This window comes from Panthera tigris, chromosome A1 (genome assembly GCF_018350195.1).
Source record: "Panthera tigris isolate Pti1 chromosome A1, P.tigris_Pti1_mat1.1, whole genome shotgun sequence".
Lineage (NCBI taxonomy): Eukaryota > Metazoa > Chordata > Mammalia > Carnivora > Felidae > Panthera > Panthera tigris.
Genome location: NC_056660.1, coordinates 109,561,165 through 109,580,368, shown reverse-complemented (window position 1 = coordinate 109,580,368; position 19,204 = coordinate 109,561,165). Strand labels below are relative to the sequence as shown.

Genomic DNA, 19,204 nt, shown 5'->3' with positions numbered 1-19,204 from the left:
TTAACACCTGCCCTGCCCTGCCTTACCCTACCCCTCCTTACCAGGGCATCATGTTCTTGCTATTAAAGAATCCAGATGGTGGATGCAGGTGTCAGCCACACACTGTGGAGGACAGGGGACAGGCATCCTGCCTCATGTCCCTCTGCCCCTCGTGCTGAGCTCAGGCCTGGCCGAAAACAGCTGGCAGCCTGAGCACGTGATGAAGGAGCTACAGCAGGGAATGTAGGGCCAGCCGGGCCTCAGCAGGACTGAGGTTGGCAAGCCATGTGGCTCGCTTGTCCAGCTCAGCTGGGGCTCAGCCCATCACAGTGGAGACTCCCGATGCTGCTTCAGGTCCCAGGAAGGCTGGGGTGCCATGCAAGGCTCACAGTGGCACCAGACGCAGGGAGCTTTGCAGGCTGCAGCGTGGTGCCAGAGGCTTCCTGGTGGAGCCCCTGGGAAGCTGAGGAGGCACCCTTGGTGCTCATGACAGCAGGAATGCTGCCTTGCTCAGGAGTCTCCTGAGGAAGCGGGAGAGAAGGCAGGAGGAAATTCATCCCTGGGATTGGTTCCCTTTTGTCATTCATCCCAAGCATGATTGAAAACCATGAAGATCCTGAGCTGCCTGGTTAGAATTCGGTGCTGTTGCCCAGCAGTGCTGCAGGAGGTCTGGTTCAGTCCCCACTTGGCCCGGAAGCTGGCCTGTGGCTTACTGAGTGGAAGCTGTGTGTGGACACACAGTCAGGGAGCGATGTTCTGTGTCCATTCCTCCAGATGGTTTCTCTTCAACCAGAGGGAAGGGGTTGGGGGGATGAAGAAGGGAGGACAGAGGGCCCCACCTAGTTAACTGCTTCTCTGAGTGCTCCGAAGACTCCAAGCCAATGGGCAGAGGTGCTGGGGAGTTCACATGTGGCTGGTGGGCAAAGGCACAGAGATCCCACTCCAGGGGGCAGGAACTGGGTAGGGCTTTCCAGCCTAGGCACGGTGCAGCTCCCATCGGGCGACAACTCTGTCACACAGTCAAGAGCTGAACTCTGAGCCAGAGAGACCTGGGTTCAAGTGCTTTTGGCATACAAAGAAGGCAAGTGAACATACTTGTAAAATGGGAATAACAGTAGTACCTCTTGCCTTATCAGCCTGATGAGATCTGCTATATCTAAAATGCTCAGAAAATGCCTGTTTACTGTCCAGGGTGGGACAGATATGGGAGAGATTAGAGGTTATCTCAGCCATATTTCACTACAGTTTGTGGACAACAGATGGTCTGAGCTGATGGCCCCTCAGAGAGCCTCCAATCCATTATACAGAGGGGAAAATCAGGGCCCAGAGAAACTTGCCAAACCAGGGATAAAATAATTCTTTCTGGAGCTGCCCCACTCCCTGATGGCAGGGGCAGGACCCCATATACAGGCTGGGCCACCACCTTCTGGGGCTTCTCCATCCACAGCTCTGCCTTGACCTGGTTGGCCTCTCTCAAATTATTAGTATGACTTCCCCGTAGACCAGGCCTCCCAGAGATGAGGCCCAAACACTGACATGATTTATAACTTCATGCAAACCTCCTGCATTGCCTTCATAGGAAGGAGGGAGACCTTCAGACATAAATGATTAATCCATTAAAATAAAAACACACTCGAACTCCCCCACGGTTCAGACAAGTAAGGATTCTTTCTCAAAACACAATAATAATCTCCCAAATCGGTTTATTACTCCAGCTTGGTACTATTGTGAATGTGCCTCTTACTTAGGACATGTTTATGCTGCCTTTCACCTTGGAAATGATCCATGCTTCCCAAAGAAAACGGGCCTTTGTGTTACATATTCAAATGTTTTCATTGGAGGGTTTTGCAAATTTAAAAGAAAGTGAATGTGTTTACCCAGAATATATTAATTTCAAATGATTTTTTGGTGTGTGAATTAATACAAAGGAAGAGGGGAGATGAGGGCCAACGGAAAACAGGTGGGTCTTTGTTGCTGGCAGGAATTTGTGTGTCCCCACCACCCGCTCAGTCTCTCACAATGAAAATGTAGGACTTTTTCTGACTGGGCCCCATCCAAGTGGGGGCCAGGGCCACCAGGGTCTTTGACACCTCCATGCCCAGTCAGCTTCTCCGGCTCTGCTGTCCTGGCAGGAGGCTGGGTCCAGAGCCCTGGCTCTAGTAGGATTCGCATGTTCTGCCCAAGGTGATCAGGGGCTTCATCCAGAGCCTGGGCCTTTTCCCCACCAGCTGTAGGATTGATGGCTGTGTCACCACACACAAGGAGGACAGTTTGGTTCTGAGGGCAGTGAGTAAGCTCCCACCCCACTGATGAGATGATTTTTTTTTTTTTCTTAAACATTGTCCTGTCAGTTTTCCAGTTAGCAAGTGGTCGGGTCAGGGCACGATGGGCTTCTCAGCGGAGCTTGTGCAAGGCAGTGAGCGAGGAAGACCCAAGGGGCCTAGGACTGTGCACAGGGTCCCTAGCTGTCCCGCTGTTGTCTCCTCCATGCCAGTCCAGCAGGACAAAGGAGGGGAGGCCTGAGCCAGCAGCTTCCTGGCCCCGAGAGCCTGCAGTCTGTGTTCACGGTGACCTGGGTCCTGCCACCCACCTGCCTTACCTCTTGGCCCCCACCCGGCCCCAACTGCTACAGCCCATGAATTTGCACTGATTGTTCCCTTGGCTGACAATGCTTCCCCCTCCTTTGCTGCCAGCCCCTCGTGATCCTCCAGGTGTCATAATCTGTATCCCACAGATACGTACGAGTCTCCTGCAGGCCATTCACAGGCCACGCGTTGGAAACCCAGCAGTGAGCAGGCCAAAATCTCTGTCCTCTTGGGGCAAGTCAGAGGGTGCTAAATACTCAGGAGGAGAATGGAAAAACATATAGGGATGAGGAAAGTCAGATGAAAGGTAGAAATGGGAGAGGGGATGGCAAGTGAAAGCCTTACTGAAAAATTGACATCTCTGACATCTCTGTCAACTTGCTGGGAAAGTCACCAGTCCCTCCACAGGATCTTGGTCTGAGCAGCTGCAGGGTGGAGTGGCCATTTTCTGAGACAAGAGGAGGTTGGAGGAGCAGGTTTGGGGAAGAAAGATCAGGAGCTCATGCAGACATGATAAATGCTAAGGTGTTGTGCACCCGGTTGGGTTTCTGAGCTTGAAGGTGAAGGGACATCCGGGACCAAGGAGGTGCGGTCAGCTGTGCCAAATAGTACAGATGAGGACAGAGAACTGGACACTGGGGGCAGGGTTGGCATGTGGGGGTCGTTGGAGAAGAGCCGTGTCTGTGGCGTGGTGGGGAAAATCTGATGGGACTGGCTCAGGAGGCCATGGAGGAGAGAAATTAGAGCCCCCCAAATGTGGACATCTTTTCAGGGTGCTTCCAAGGAGAAAAATTGGACAGTATCGGGGAGTGAAGGTGGGGGAAAGAGGTTTGGGTTTGTTTTTTTTTTCCCAAGGTGGAAATTAAATGCTTCTCATGGGCTGATGAGAAGAATCGTTAGGAAGGGGGAGAACGCTGCAGGAGTAGGAGGGATGTGCTGGGACAATGTGTCCGGGAGGGGTGAGGAGGCATGGCATCTGGGGACGTAAGACTCAGAACGGGACGAAGGAAGAAGAAGGCTGGCGGTGGTGGTGAGAACCAAGGGGTGCCTGCCCCATGTGCCAGCCCACTTCAGAGGAGGAAGAGGTGAGAGAGAGAGCCAAGTCCCCTTAAGAGGCTGCAGGAGAAACCATGTCGCCAGGTTTCCATTTGAGCGAGAAGGTGAAGGAACGTTCATACAAGAGTTTGAGGATATAGGACATTTTGCTGATGGCTGAACATGAGTTCCAGAAGATACAACCGAAGGTTTTGGGGATGAGGGATGCCCCAGAAGCCCAGACTTCTTGTGAATACTGACATGCTCCTGAATCAGGGGCAGGATGAAGAGTGTTCTAACCACCTCCATTTGCATAGTTGGGGCCAGACTGGGAAGGGTGAGCCTTGGAAGATGGAACATGCAGAGTTCTGAGACGATGGAGGCCACAGGAAGTGTTGTCTTAGCCCCAGGATGATTGTGGCTCACAGAGACCCATGGCCAGCAGGGGGCGCCTCTCACCATGAGAACATCTGAGCAGTATTTCAACCGCTGCCAGTGCAGGTGTCTTTGCCCAGTAGACATTTATGTATTTTTAAGTGAATGACTCATTCCACACCCTTGACTTTCAGTCACGTTTCACTTTGTTCTAGAATGGTGCCATGCATTTCAGTCCACAGTTAGCCCTGAATTGTCGTCTTCCAAGTCAGAACTGACTCAAGATCTCACCTGGAACCTGATAGGTAGAAGCAAATCCTCCAGCCCCATCCCAGACCTCCGGGACCAGACCCTGCGCGGTGGTCCCGGTGTAGTTTTAACAAGGCCCCCAGGGGATGCAGATGCACGCTTCCGTTTCAGAACTTCATGGGTCCACAGATGGTATCAAAGGTCAGGGCTGAGGCAAAGGACTGTCTTCAAGGCTGGTACTGACCACTGGCCATCTATCTGAAGAAGCCAGTCCACACACCCCTGGTTTAGATTTACCAGATCAATAGACAAACCTCCCATCAATTGAGGCATGGGCACCATGGGTGTATGGAAGGTCAGTATTTCCTTTGTGAGGTGGAGAGTGGCTCCTACTGGGTTCTTTAAGTCTTCCCAGACCCCTGTTCCCGTGCCCCAAAAGCTCCCCCAGCCCCCACCACCCTGTAACGCTTATCACATTTGGAATTCATTGTTTAATCACCTTCCCCGGGACAGAAGGCTCCGTGGGGATATGGACCAGTCCCATCTTCATTCTTCTGTCCCTAATGCCGGCCATCGCGTGGTATTTAATAAATGTTGGCTGCATATAATAAATTGACCGAGCTTTGTAAAACCAATCCAAACCATTAATGTGGTGCCTGACCCAGAGGTGGGGATTCCCTCAGCAGTCCCCTGCTTCTCCCCACCCCTTCCCTGACCCACTCCCCCCCCCCCGCCTTGCAACGTTTGCTATTGTCCTACTTGGTAATATCTGGTGTGAAAAAGTGCCCGTCATCGCTGTTGTTTTTCAAAATTTACTCAGCTGTTCTTGCACATTTTTTCTTCTGGGTAAGTTTTAGAATTCTTTTGTCAAGACCTCACCAACTGATTTGAGTTACAATTAGATTAAAGGTATGGTTTAATTTGGGGTATCTCCTTTCTTAACCCCAGTACATCTTCCTATCCCAGAAAGTCTCTCTACAATTACTCAAGTCTTTTTTTATGTCCTCAGTGAGATTTTACCATTTTTTTTTTTCACTTAGGTCCACCGTATTTTCTGTCTGGTCGCTGTCAGTAAGTAAGCTATTAGTTGTGTATGTTTTGGTACTGGCCCCCGTATTGCATTCACTTATTAAACCTTAGTACTTTTGGGTTCATTATCGGGAGCATATCCAGGTAAAATACATTTTTTTCTCCGTCCTTTTAATATTTGTGCTTCTCATTTCTTGCCTTCAATTGACTGTCACACCTGCTATAATGGTGAGTCTGATATTGCCTTCCTGCCTTTTCATTTTTTCTTTTTTTTCCAACTTAATATTTCACCAATCTGAAAAGAATGGTGCTGTTTCTTCTTTTTATAGAGATATTCCTCATTGTAGGAAGCGAGTATGATTCTGTTCCTATTTTATTGAGGTTTTTTTCCTCCAAGAAATTGATTTTGCATTTTTTTCAAAAGCCCTTTCAATGCCTAGCAAGAGAATCAAATTTTGGCTGCCTGTGATTTTGGATGTGATTAATTATAGATTTCCTGATAGTTAGCCACTGAAACATATTATACTTGGTCATGGTATGCGCTTTTATTACCATGCTAGACTTGATTTGCTAATACGTCCCTTGGGATTTTAGTTCATCTAGTCCTAAGTGAGCTAGGTCTGTAGTCATCCTTTTTGTGCTCTTTGGCAGGTTTTAGTGTCCAGGTTATACTAGCTTCATGACCTAATTTGCAACATCTTCTCTGTCATAGGCTATAGGAATGATCCTTTCCTTCAACATAAGAAAGAACCTTCCTATGAAACTAGTCAGGGTGACTTTGGGTTAGTAGCACTTTTTTCCAACCACGTTACTGATGTATAATTGATATACAAAAAAAACTACACGTCCTGAATGTATACAGTTGGATGAGCTTGCACATACGTGTGTACCCACGGTACTGTCACCACGATCCCGGTAATACACATAGCCATCACCTCCAAAAGTTTCCTTGTGTCCCTTTGTTTTTGTTTTTTAGTTTTTTGTTTCTGGTAAACATGTGTAACTTGAGAGCTATCCTCTCAATGGATTTTTAAATGTACAGTACAATATTGTTGACTTGTAGGCCATGTGCTATGCAGAAGATCTCCAGGGCCCATTCATCTAGAATAAGTGAAAAGTAGCACTTGAAAGTTTTTTAAATAATCTCTTCTTGACTAATTCGTGTTGGTACTTTTAAGTTTCTTTTTCTTTCTTGAAGTATAATTGACATACAATAGCCTATTAGTTTCACTAGTACATCATAGGAATTCAATATTTTGGTATGTTATGAAATGATCCCCATGATAAATCTACTTAATAACCAGGAATGGTGGTTACGATATTATTGACTGTATTCCCTATGCTGTCTCTTACATCCCTCCACTTATTTTATAACTGGAAGTTTGTACCTCTTCATCCCCTTCACCGATTTTGCCTACTCCCCAACCTGTCTCTGCTCTGGTAACCAGCAGTTTTTCCTGTATCTGTGAATCTGTTTCTGATTTGTTTGTTGGTATGTTTTGTTTCTTAAATTCTAGGTATAAGTGAAATCATATGGTATGTGTCTTTCTCTGTCAGATTTCACTCTCTCCTTTCACTTAGCAGAATACCCTTCAGGTCCTTCATTGATGTCACAGATGGTAATATTTTATTCTTTTTTAGGGCCGAGTAATGTTGTATTGTATATATGCCTCATCTGCCTTATCCATTCCTCTATTGATGGACACTTATGTTGCTTCCCTATCTTGGCTATTGTAAATAATGCTGCAGTGAACATCAGTGTGCATGTATCTCGTCACATTGGTGTGTTTGTTCAGATAAATACCCAGAAGTGAAATTGCTGGATCGTATGGTAACTTGTAACTTTTTGACGAACCTCCATTCTATTTTCCATAGTGGCTGCCTGAATTTGTATTCCTACCAACAGTGTACAGGGGGTTGTCGTTTCTCCACATCCTCGCTAACACTTGTTGTTTATTGAGTTTTTGAGCTTAGCCATTCTGACAGGTATGAGATGTTAGCTCATTTCGGTTTTGATTTGCACTTCCCTGATGATGAGTGATGATGAGCATCTTTTCATATGCCTGTCGGCCATCTGGATGTCTTCTTCATAAAAATGTCTAATCAAGTCCTCTGCCCAATTTTTAATTGGGTTGTGGATTTTTTTTATATTAAGTTGTATAGGTGCTTTATATATTTTGAATACTAACTCCTTATCGGATGTGGGATTTGCAGATATCTTCTCCCATTCTGTAGCTTGCCTTTTCATTTATTGATGGTTTCCTTTGTTGTGCAAAAGCTTTTTAGTTGGATATAATCCCATTTGTTTATTTTAACTTTTGCCCTTGCCTGAAGAGACTGGTCCAAAAATGATTGCTAATATTGATGTCAGAGAGCTTGACCACCTATGTTTTCTACTAGGAGGTTTTGGGTTTCAGGTCTTACATTCAAGTGTGTAATACATTGTGGATTTATTTTTGTATATGGTGTAAGATAGTGGCCCAATTTGGTTCTTTGGTATGTAGTTGTCCAGTTTTCCCAACACTATTTATTGAAGATTCTGTCTTTTCCCCGTTGTATATTATTGCCTTCTTTGGCATAGCTGTAGTGACCATATGTACATGGGGTTTTTTTCCTGGGTTCTCTGTACTGTTCCTTTGATCTGTGTTTCTTTTTTTCTTTCTTTCTTCCTTCCATCCTTTCTCCCTTCCTTCCTTTCTTTGTTTCTTTCTTTGCCAGTAGCAGACTATTTTAATTACTGTAGTTTTATAGTATAGTTTGAAATCAGGGAGTGTGAAACCTTCAGTTTTCTTCTTCTTTCTCAACGTTGCTTTGTCTATTTGGGTCTTTAGTGATCCCATACGATTTTAGGACTCTCGGGTCTTATTATTCATGATTTTGTGAATAATGCCTTTGTCATTTTGATGGGGATTGCACTGAATCTGTAGATTAGGTAGTATGGACATTTTAACAGTGATAAATTCTTCCAATCCATAAGCATGGAATGTCTTTGCATTTGTTGATGTCATCTTCAGTTTCTTTCATCAAAGTCTTACGGTTTTCAGACTACAAGTCTTTTACTTGAGGGGCACCTGGGTGGCTCAGTCAGTTAAGTGTTTGACTTCAGCTCAGGTCATGATCTCACAGTCCATGAGTTCGAGCCCCGTGTTGGGCTCTGTGCTGACAGCTTGGAGCCTGGAGCCTGCTTCAGATTCTGTGTCTCCCTGTCTCTCTGCCCCTCCCCTGCTCATGCTCTGTCTCAAAAATAAATAGAAACATTTTAAAAATGTTAAAAAAAAAACAAGTCTTTTACTTGATTGAGTTTATTCTTAGATATCGTATTCTTTTTGATACAATAGTAAATGGGATTGTTATTTTTTTAAGTTTATTTCTTTTGAGAAACAGAGAAAGTGTGAGCAGGGGGAGATGCAGAGAGAGAGAGGGAGAGAAAGAATCTCAAGCAGGCTCTGTACTGTCAGCGCAGAGCCCAACACGGGGCTTGATCTCACAACCATGAGATCATGGCCTGAGCCAAAATCAAGAGTCGGGCACTCAACTGACTGAGCCACCCAGGCACTCTGGGATTGTTTTCTAAATTTCTCTTTATGATAGCTTGTTATTAGTGTATAGAAATGCAACCAATTTCTTTTTGTTAATTTTGTATCCAGGGTTACTGAATTCATTTATTAGTTCTGGCAGGTTTTTTTGTAGAGTCTTTAGGGTTTTCCATATTTAGTGTCATGGCATCTGCAAATAGTGACAGTTTTCTTCTTCCTTTCCAATTTGGCTGCATTTTATTTTTCTTGCCTAACTGCCATGGCTAGAACTTCCAGTACCATGTTGCATAAAAGTGGCGAGAGTGGACATACTTGTCTTGTTCCTGATCTTACAGGAAAAGGTCTCAGCTTGTCACCATTGAGTCTGATGCTAGCTGTGGGCTTGTCATATACACCCTGTATTACATTGTGGTGCATTCTTTGTATACCCACTTTGTTGAGAGTTTTTATCATTAAGGCTTCCTTTTAAGTGATCCATTTCATTGAGATTTTCATATTTATTACCTATAATTGATTACAGTATTTTCATATTTTTTATTTTTATTTTTTAATGTTTATTTTAGAGAGAGAGAGCGAGCACAACTGGGCGAGGGGGCAGAGAGAGAGAGAGAGAGAGAGAGAGAGAGAGACAGACACACAGAATCTGAAGCAGGTTCCAGGCTCTGAACTGTCAAGCCCAACACAGAGCTTGAACTCACAGTGAGATCATGACCTGAGCTGAAGTAAGATGCTTAACTGACTGAGCCACCCAGGCGCCCCTATATTTTCATATTTTTTAATTCTCTGTGTTCTTTATTTTTTTCACTGATCTAACTTGCCAGAAATTTTGCTTACTGATTTTTATAGACATCCAAGTCTTAGATTTATTTATCAGTTCTATTCTTTTTTGACTGATTGATTCAGTCATTTCTGCTTCTTTCTCTATTGATTCTTCTCTCACCTTCTTTAAATTTACTTTATGTCTGCTAGGCAGGCTTGTATAAATAAATGGTGATCTAGCAAGAGCCCAAGTTTATTAACTCCCAGGTCACGGCTACACACATTGTAGTACTCTGGGTGTTCTCTCACCTTCTCCAACTCCCCACCAGTCTAGTGCTCCTAAGCCCCCCAGTTCTATCTCTATGCTCTTGAATTACACCCTCCTGACCAAAACTCTATGATATATCCAACTTGAACACTGTTCCTCCCTCTACCAAATTCACAGCATAAGGAAATTGTCTAGATAAGTTACTGTTTCTTTCCTCATTGAACAAGAGAGAGAGAAGGGAGATGCACTTTCATGCTGTAAGCAGCCCTCCAGATAGGCTTTGCTAGAGCCCCATTTACCTCCTCCAGCCCAGTAGCCTGATCTGCACATCCTGGAGCTCTCCCCCAGAACCTCCAACAAAGAGAAACTGGGAAATGACTCAGATTGTATTCTTGTTAAGTCTCTATGTGGTTGTCACAGGGTGCCTCTGAGCTCTTGTTACAAAAACAGCTCTGGGATATTCTGAAGCTGGATTCATGCCCTTTGCTGGTTGTCCATTTGGCTTTCTCCTCAGCCCCCCAGCTTTGCCCCACAGGTGAACCAGAGAAAAGACGTGAAACTCAGACTGAGTTAATGAGATTATTAATAGCCTCCCAAAGAGTTTTGAGAGGGAATTGCACAGTCCATGTCTCATGGGGCAATGGAGACTTTCCTTTGTCCTCAGCCCAGCCAAGCACAGGTCACTGGACACCTTGCTCACATTCTGGGATCACCAGCAGCCTCCTTCTCCATAAGCATCAACTTGTTCTACCTCTGGTCCCAAGAAAAATCTCTCTCCTAAAGTACTGAGATGCTTTCTTTTCTCAGACAATACTTCTGGGAAAATGTAGTGGCCTGCTTCAGGAAGAATCCATCTTCCACCTTTCCACAAGGTGTGTATTGAATTTAATATCCAGGTGCCTTTACATAAACTCTCACAGACCCGTTTTGGAAGTATGTAAAGTATATGGATAAGTAAGAGCCCTTGAGTCCACTGAAAATGATAATTATTTCATTTCCTGGGCCCAAAGCTACGGGTAGGAGGGAGGATCCTCCAAACAGTCTTCATTTCCTCCAGGTGCCTCTCCCACAGACAGCTCAAGTCAGAAAGGCCAGCAAGCTGTGGAGGGCGCTGACACCTTGCCCACCCACGTTTTTCTGATGAGTGGGACAGTCACATCCTTGGCCCCGAACTTGACTCCCAGGGCCCATGGCTGAGCTATGCAGGCCACACTTGCCTTCCATCCACAGTGCAGGGGGTAAGAAGTGGAGAAATAAGAGTGATCCAGTGAAATGATCAATGGACTTCCCCAGAGTGGTAATGTAATTAGCAGCCCTGCCAGTCAGTGACCAGAAGTGCTTTGCGAAGCTCTTCCTGCAAAAAAATTAAGCCCCTGTCCAATGGCTTTCCCATAACAGAAATAATATATCTGAATTTTATTCATTTAGAAATAAATTTGCAGCGGCTGTTGCTCTTTACATGTAGCAGCTGAATAGCATTAAATAGTTGGATGTCTTTCTGATCATATTTAGAATAATGATGAAAGCCATGAATTACAGGGTACAAAGGCTGACATGTTTATTGCTTACGATCCATTTTATAGCCCTTTCTTCTAGGGCTTGCGTTGCTGAACAGGGTGATTGTAAGCGGGTTACAAAGACAACTCCAGACTTGCCTGTCGGTTCACCCCTCTGGAGCAGGTCTCGGGGCCAGAGCACAGGCCTGAGGCCAGGCAGGGGGCTCTCTCTGACCAGCACCAACTTGATCCACAGTCCCGCCAGTCATCCGTGTGTACCCGGAGACCCAGGCGCAGGAGCCCGGGGTGGCAGCCAGTCTGAAGTGCCACGCAGAGGGCATTCCTATGCCCAGAATCACTTGGCTGAAAAACGGCATGGACGTCTCAACCCAGATGTCGAAACAACTCTCCCTTTTAGGTAAGAACTGCCCTCAGTGTCGCCGTGCTATTCCCGTCAAGTTCCAGCTGACACTTTCCCCAGGAATGGAAATGAGACTCATGATTTGTTTCTAAGTCAGATAAGCCAGACGTGTTGAGAGTGAACAAATGTCTCCCCAAATTTTCCGGCTATCTGGGCCAACGCAGGTCTTGCGGGCTTTTTGAGCACAATGATGACAAACTGCCAGTCAGGTCTCATGCCACCTTCAATTTATTCAGCTCTTCCAGCCCTTCCTGGGTGTGTATCACAGATGTTGGCTGCCCTCAGCCCTGCCGAGGGGTTGTGTTTCTAACCTCAACACTGAATAGAGGGGAGACGGGAGGGGGGCACCGCGGAGAGTGGGGGGGGACCCAGCTGAGCAGGCCATATTGAGCACTGTCCTTCCTCCAGCCAATGGGAGCGAACTCCACATCGGCAGTGTTCGGTATGAAGACACGGGGGCGTATACCTGCATTGCCAAAAATGAAGTGGGTGTGGACGAGGATATCTCCTCACTTTTCATCGAAGACTCTGCTAGAAAGACCCGTGAGTCCACTCTCGTCTTTAAGCTCCTCACTGAGCTGGTTGGGGGGTGTCTGGTGCAGGGGTACCAACTGACCAGAGCCAAAGCCACCAACATGAGCCCCTGAAGACAGGGGGAAGCCCCATATGTTTCTGTGCTTAAAGCTGGGAGCAGAGGTGCCCAAAGGTGAGCAGACCTTCCCTGGCAACCTAAACAAAACCCAGAGAGGGAAACTCCCTGGACAGCAGACAGAGCCCAGGACCCCAAAGAAGCTCGCATATCCTAGTCCCAGTTCTGCCTCCCGCTTGCTGTATGACTGGAACCTCTGCCCCTCCCCCAATAGAATTCTTCATACTATCCACCCACCGGCCAGTGGTGCAGACTCCATACATGATAGACTACATAGATACCAATTCATGAATTGTATCACGTGCTGCCATCCCGCCATGGCCCAGGAACTGGCCTGGGCACACATGTACAAATAACCTTTATACTCCAGGGATAGAGCCTACCCAGCATGCCCCCCATGCCCCCCTTGTAGCCACTGCCACCAAGTGGCTCTGCAGGTTGATTTCATAGACATGGGTGATAGACTTAGTCTCTTCCCTTGTTCAGAGACTCCAAGCTGAGTCTTCATCATCCAATGAGATAATCACAAGTGTTTCAGATGGTCTTCCTGTGAGAATCCTAGTTGAAAATCAGCATGGCTTCTGGAAGTAATCCAGGAGCTCTGGCTGAGATGTTGTTCACTCCTGTCAACCACAGAAGTGGAGGATCCCGTTCGTTTCTGTGATCCTGGGACCTGATTTCAAAGATTGAGTAGAAATCGCAAGAGTCCCAAGACCTGGAAACGTGTGTCCAGGTTCAGAGTCCTGTCAACGTGCTGTTGCTGGGGCAGTGAGCGGTGCAGACTCTCTATGTGGCAGAGTAGGTAGCAGTATGTCCGTGAATGGAACCCTTACAGTCAAGACTCTGACATTTCTTTCTTCTTTTTTCCTTCCCTCAATCACGTTCCTGCTTCCCTATTCTCTGATGCTGTAGTTGCAAACATTCTGTGGCGAGAGGAAGGTACCAAGCTTACTTGTTGTGTGTTGTGCTTGTGATCACCTGTGCTCAGCCTTCCATCATGGGCCATCTTTCCACGAGCTACCATCTGCTTTTCCAGACACCAAGCAGTCCTCACAAGTCGAGTCCACGGGCCAGATTAGCTGGGAGGGGCGGAGGTCAATGTCGAACTCAAATGGCACACACTGAGAAGCAGATTCAAAACCTGCTAGTCTCTTTAATGGACCCCGGTCCATTAGAACTTAAAAGTGGAGAGTTGCCGTCTAAAGCTATTTGAAACTCCTCACTGAAGCAGACTACTTGGCAGGGGCTCCTGGTCAGAATGGGCCTTCAACTTTTTTCCAGGAGCTAGTACCAGTGTTGGGGGTTAGTGCACACTTTGAGGCAATGCCAAAGAAAAAACCCACCACGATTTCTGTCATTGTGTGTTTACATGCATAGTTTTGACATGAACAGACTTTTTTTTTTCAATATATGAAGTTTATTGTCAAATTGGTTTCTATACAACAGCCAATGAACAGACTTTTTAATTTTATATTGATGAAACCATCTTCAGGGTAATAGATCGGACCATAAAAATATTGTCGTTTTTATACATCGAAAATGGTCTAACACTGACAGTTCACGTGCTTCAAAAAATAGCAGGCCCGTGTCAGAGCTGGGCTATAGAGCCTGAGTCACAGCTTGGGGTGTATGTGCATTTGTGGACCTCAGCCCAATGCAGCCCGTCCACCAGAGCAGAGTTCAGATCACCTTGAGGTAACTTATTCTCCACTATCAGCAGACAGGGCATGGGGGAGGAGTATGAGAAGCCGCAGAACGTACCGTGTGATTTCAGGGCTAAACACTAAATCTCCCTCCTGCAAAACCAGCATATTTACCGTCTCATTTTTCCCTCATGAACATCACATGGTGTTAGGTAGACTCTAGCGTGTGCATGCATACCCATGCTCAGAACGGTTTCCCAAACGTCAGGCACCGCAGCTCACGGTATGTCTTGAGAGCAAATCAGAAGCAGGGCCTGAAAAATGAGGACTTGCTGCCAATAGGCTTTAGGATTCCTTGGAAGAATAAGTCATAGCGAAGGCCACTCACCATGGACAGTTGTCCCTTGCTGCTGCCTGAACCTAGCTAGTAGGCCGCGATATGCACAGAGAGCTTTCACCGTGTGTCTTTAAGAGGTGGTATTTTTCTAAGGTGGCTTCATACAAAGGGGCTCAAGTTTCAAAAGTGGAGACCGGCAAAGCATGCAGGAGGCCCTAAGATGTGTGCAAGGCAGCCATTAGTGGCCCCCACTCAAGGCCACCTTAAGACCCACGGCTGCCTTCGGGCTTCGGGCTGGCAGGTGCCGCCCTCCTAGTAGACGATGCAGTGCTGAATCCGTTCCATCCCACCTGCACAACCAGGCTGGACAGTTCAGAGCTGGAGACGGACATACAGAAACAAAACCAAACAGGTCACAGGCTGCAGGGAACTGTCCAGTCTCACCACAGGATGTGGGATGATGAGGGCACACAAAAGCAAAGAAAGCCCCCGTAGTAGAAGCTAAACTCACACAGACCCTTTCAGGGGGCTGGGTCATGAGGCCTGGTCTTCTGGGAAGTCAGGTGTTTGTTGAGCCCCACACTCCATTGCCTACTGGGAGGAAGGCACTGTGCTTGGCCTCACACGTGGCTACACCTGCAAACCCCACATGGAGTCCACTGAACTTTCAGTGTGATGCTGCGTCAGAGAGCTGTCGATTTTCCAAGAGGCCCCAGGAGGCAGTTTCTGGGGTTTGTGCTTTTGCAGGGACTTTGACCCCTAGGTGTGGCCAAGAGAATTTTGCCAGGTGAGAATGTCCAGAAGAGAAGGCCCTGCTGAGGCAAGATAAATGGGAACAGAGCAAATATGTGCCAAAAGCTGGGGTGCCCTAAGAGTAGAGACGGGGTGCTCATGGGGGCCACTTGGTCTGGCTCTCAGGGACAGGCTGCCCAGCTCCCCAGGACTCCCCGCTGGGACCTGTGCAGGGTGCTCCCAGGCACTACTAGCTTCTGAGAGGCTGGGGTAATGCTGTTCCCAGTAGCAGGAGCCCTCCTGCCCAGAACCCCTCTCAGCACAGTTAAGACTGTGCCATGGAGTCAGGGACCTCTGTCCACACTGGGAACCACAGGCACTGATGCTTCCTGGTCACCAATAGCTCAAGGCCCAGAAAACTGCCTACAGAGCCACTGGAAGCAAGTGGAATGGTGGCTCCTATTTGCCTGTTATATTGTTTTCTGTCTTGTTTAAAAATTTTTTTTAATGTTTATATTGTTGAGAGAGAGTGAGTGAGCAGGGGAGATGCAGAGAGAGACGGAGAGAGAGAAATTTCAAGCGGGCTACACACTGTCAGTACAGAACCTGACATGGGGCTCGAACCCACAAACCATGAAACCATGACCTGAGCCAAAACCGGGAGTCAGACACTCAACTGACTGAGCCACCCAGGCGCCCCTGTTTTACTGTTATTTAACACTAAAAAATTTACCCAGATATTCAATTAAGTCAGTACATTGGTTTTCTCAGCATGCTAGGAAAAAGCCTGTTTTTCATAGATTTAATTTTCTTAGCGTTTGTGAAAATCTGTTTAATATTCTACCTTCATGAGAAATGAAGTAAGGGAGAAAGACATAGGGAGGGGGATTGAAACCTCACCTATCTTTGTGCCCTGTTTACCTTTTACGGAGAGGCACGGTGAGGGGACAGAGCCCAGATCAGGGGCTCAGGGTCCAACCCCAGCTCTGGCATAAATGCAAGTAACCTCAACCAAGCCCCTTGCCTTCCTTGGACCTCAGGTATTTTGTCTTTAATAAGGGGACTGAACTAGCTCCTCCCAAGGCCCCTTCTCTGCTGCTCTGAGGGGGTTTCTCCCCAAGTGACCACAGCCCTGGGGGGTGATGGGAGCACGCAGGTGGGTGCAACCACGCAGGCTCTGTTGCCCGACACGGGGCTGCCACAAAAAAACCAGTAAGGCAGGAGTGCCTGGGTGGCTCAGTCAGTTAAGCATCTGACTTCTATTCAATTCATGATCTCACAGCTCGTGGGTTCGAGCCCCGCATCATGCTCTGTACTGACAGCTCAGAGCCTGAAGCCTACTTTGGATTCTGTGTCTCCCTCTCTCTCTGTCCCTCTCCCATTCACCCTGTCTCTCTCTCTCAAAAATAAACATTAAAAAAAAAGGGCGGGGGTGGGGGCGGAGAGGTGGGAGCAAGCTGTCTTGAAGGAGGGGTTTTCTGGCACAGGCAGGGCAGGACTAAGTTGGCACAAGGGGGTACCAGCCACAGCACTCTCAGGACCCTACATTCCGGGAGTGGTGCTCTATGTAAATGTGTTTAAAAATAAGGAGCCTTTTGTTTTTCTGGCGTGATCTGATCCATCCTGATTTGACTAGTGGATAACAAGCAAACAAGGAACACTCTGACTTTCAGAAGGAAAGGGCAAATGCATGTCCAAGCCAAAGCTGTCATTTATTTGAAAATTTGTGCTGGTAGCCAACCCTCGGTGCCCTAGGACAGAGGTGTGTGTCCGGAAGGACAGCCTGGGGCCTGCAGAGCCCTTGATAGGCTGTAGTCATTTTAAGCCCTCTGGCACTTTCTCTCCTTGCTCCCCACACACCACTTGCTTATCTTACATCATCTTGCCCAGGACGTGCACTTCATGCCTTTACCACAGGCACCCAAACCGCAGGTTTCATGTGTGCATAATGTGACATGTGACCCTGTCGAGGGGCTAGTTGCTGCGGGGTAGCATAACCATGGCTGTGTTTGCTCCTCCCAGGCCTCAGTGTGGGAAACATGTTCTATGTCTTCTCTGACGATGGCATTATCATCCTGCACCCCGCGGACTGTGAGATCCAGAGGCACCTCAAACCCACTGAGAAGATCTTCATGAGCTACGTAAGTTTCTGTGCTGAGGGCACTTCCAGGTCATACACAAACACATGCTGAACACTAGTCTTTGACCAGTGTGCCCCTTGATTTCTGAAATTCCATTTGCTAGATGTGGTGTGGCTCCACACGCGTTCCAGGGCTCAGGAAGGAACACGTGGCGGAGGGTTTAAGGTCTCACTCCTTCGTCAGGCAGCACCTTCTGTGCACAGAGTCTGAGGTGATGCCCAGGGCTTACAAATGGGTTTCTGGTCCCAAGTTCACAGGGAAAGGATGGACACAGTGGTGTGAACAGCCAGCCAAACAGGTGCTGCTGGAAAGATGTACAAGGTGCACTGGAACCTTGAGGATCGAGGCCTCTCCTGACCTGGGGAGGGCAAAGTCAGAGAAGCCTGCTGAGCAGGTGATACCTGGGCTCAGGTTTGAAGAACAAGCAGGAACTGGTGATTTCTAAAGGAAATGTCATGCACGGGGCACATAGAGGCATAAAACGTCAGGTCACATCTGGGGAATCGCAAATCCTCTGTATGCCTGGAGGGAAGCATGAATGTGAGAAAGGCCCAAGATCAGGATGACAGTAGCCAAGGGTCAAAGCTGAAGAGTTTTAATGGGATCCTCAAAGGTCTGGGGACCTCTGGAGGACCTGATATGAAGCAGGGCCCTGATCAGGTTGCTTTAGAGCAGGTGCAGAGTCCCAGTGAGGGTAGTGATCGGAAGGACTGGACTAGATGCACAGAAGCAGGTGAGGAGGCTGTTGTGATTATCCAGGTGAGAGACAATGGTGACGTAGTTGAGCCAGTGCCAGTGGCAATGGAAAGAATTGAGTTGATTTCAGTGCTATCACAGGTCAGATCAACAAAGACCGTGAGGGAAACCTGGGGTCTTGCTGGGAGGAGGAGAGTACTCTTCATTCAGGAGGAGAGGCGGGTTGGGGGGATACAGTTCATTCTCTAACACTCTGTGAGACATGTACCACATTCCCAGTCTGCTGCTGGGTACCCCACAAGCAGGACACATAGGCTCCCTGCCAAGCAGATGACGGTGGCCTGTGATGCACTGAACTTGAGATGCCCACAGGACACAAGCATAGAAACATCCAGAAGGATAGGTATGGAGAGTGGAATGGCATCGGTGAGTTGGAGAGCCCTCTGCTCTCTAGTAGGCAAAAGAAGTAGCTTTAAGAAAGCCGGGAAAACCTGGGTCACAGAACCTAAGGAAGGCTAAGTTTACAAAAGGAAGGGGTCTTCAATGAGTCAATAGAGGAGGTTAGCTTGGAGGTTCTCAGTGGCCCCCAAGGAACCAGGGGAGAGAGTGAAACATGTGAATGCCCCAAGGTCAGAGGTGCTACAAAGTATGAGGCCAAATGCAAAGTGGCAATACAACATGGACAGAGGCTCAAGAGATCATTGCCGGCAGCAGGTCTAGGAAAGCCCTTCTAGCTCTCAAGACCCTGTCCACAGGCATCCCCTAGATGGTCCTTCCCCACCTCACCCCACCCCACCCCACCTGACCCCATGGCTCTGCCTCTCCCACTGGTATCCCACTTGGCCTTGGGTTGGTGGTTTCTTGTGTAAGGTATGACCTCTTTCACCAAACCCTAGCTACTTGAGGTTAAAACAATGCCATTAATGCAAAAGAGTCTTCTAAAGCCCCCCCCCATGCCCTCCCCTTGAAGACCTACAGTGAATGAACTGGTGACCATGATGGGGTTGGAGCTCCTGGAATAAGTGGGCGGGACCCAGGCAAGTTCCTGCAGCCAGCTTGTCGCATTGCTGTGCTGGCTGTTGGCATGTCTCAGGCTGTTGCATTTCTCACATTTGTAGCTTTGGAACAGCTGTTTTCCAGGCTATTTCACTTAAATTAATCATTTTTTAAAAGTGTTACCCCTGATGAATTTTCCTTGTATGTAATGGTTGTGAAACCATCTAGAAAGAGTGGTCCTAGTTAACTTCTGGCAGTTAAGTTTAAATAATTGCGAC

At 47.4% G+C, this 19,204-nt stretch overlaps 1 protein-coding gene across 4 annotated transcripts in view; it reads left to right on the top strand.

Annotated features, from left to right (window-relative positions):
• Positions 1 to 19,204, top strand: part of FSTL4 (follistatin like 4) — a 459,649-nt gene that overhangs the window by 420,757 nt on the left and 19,688 nt on the right. For all 4 annotated transcript variants that reach the window (XM_042983884.1, XM_042983866.1, XM_042983874.1 and 1 more), the window contains 3 exons: positions 11,568 to 11,729; positions 12,141 to 12,275; positions 17,116 to 17,234. In XM_042983884.1, coding sequence (XP_042839818.1) covers positions 11,568 to 11,729; positions 12,141 to 12,275; positions 17,116 to 17,234 — 416 coding nt within the window. The remainder of the gene's footprint in view (positions 1 to 11,567; positions 11,730 to 12,140; positions 12,276 to 17,115; positions 17,235 to 19,204) is intronic.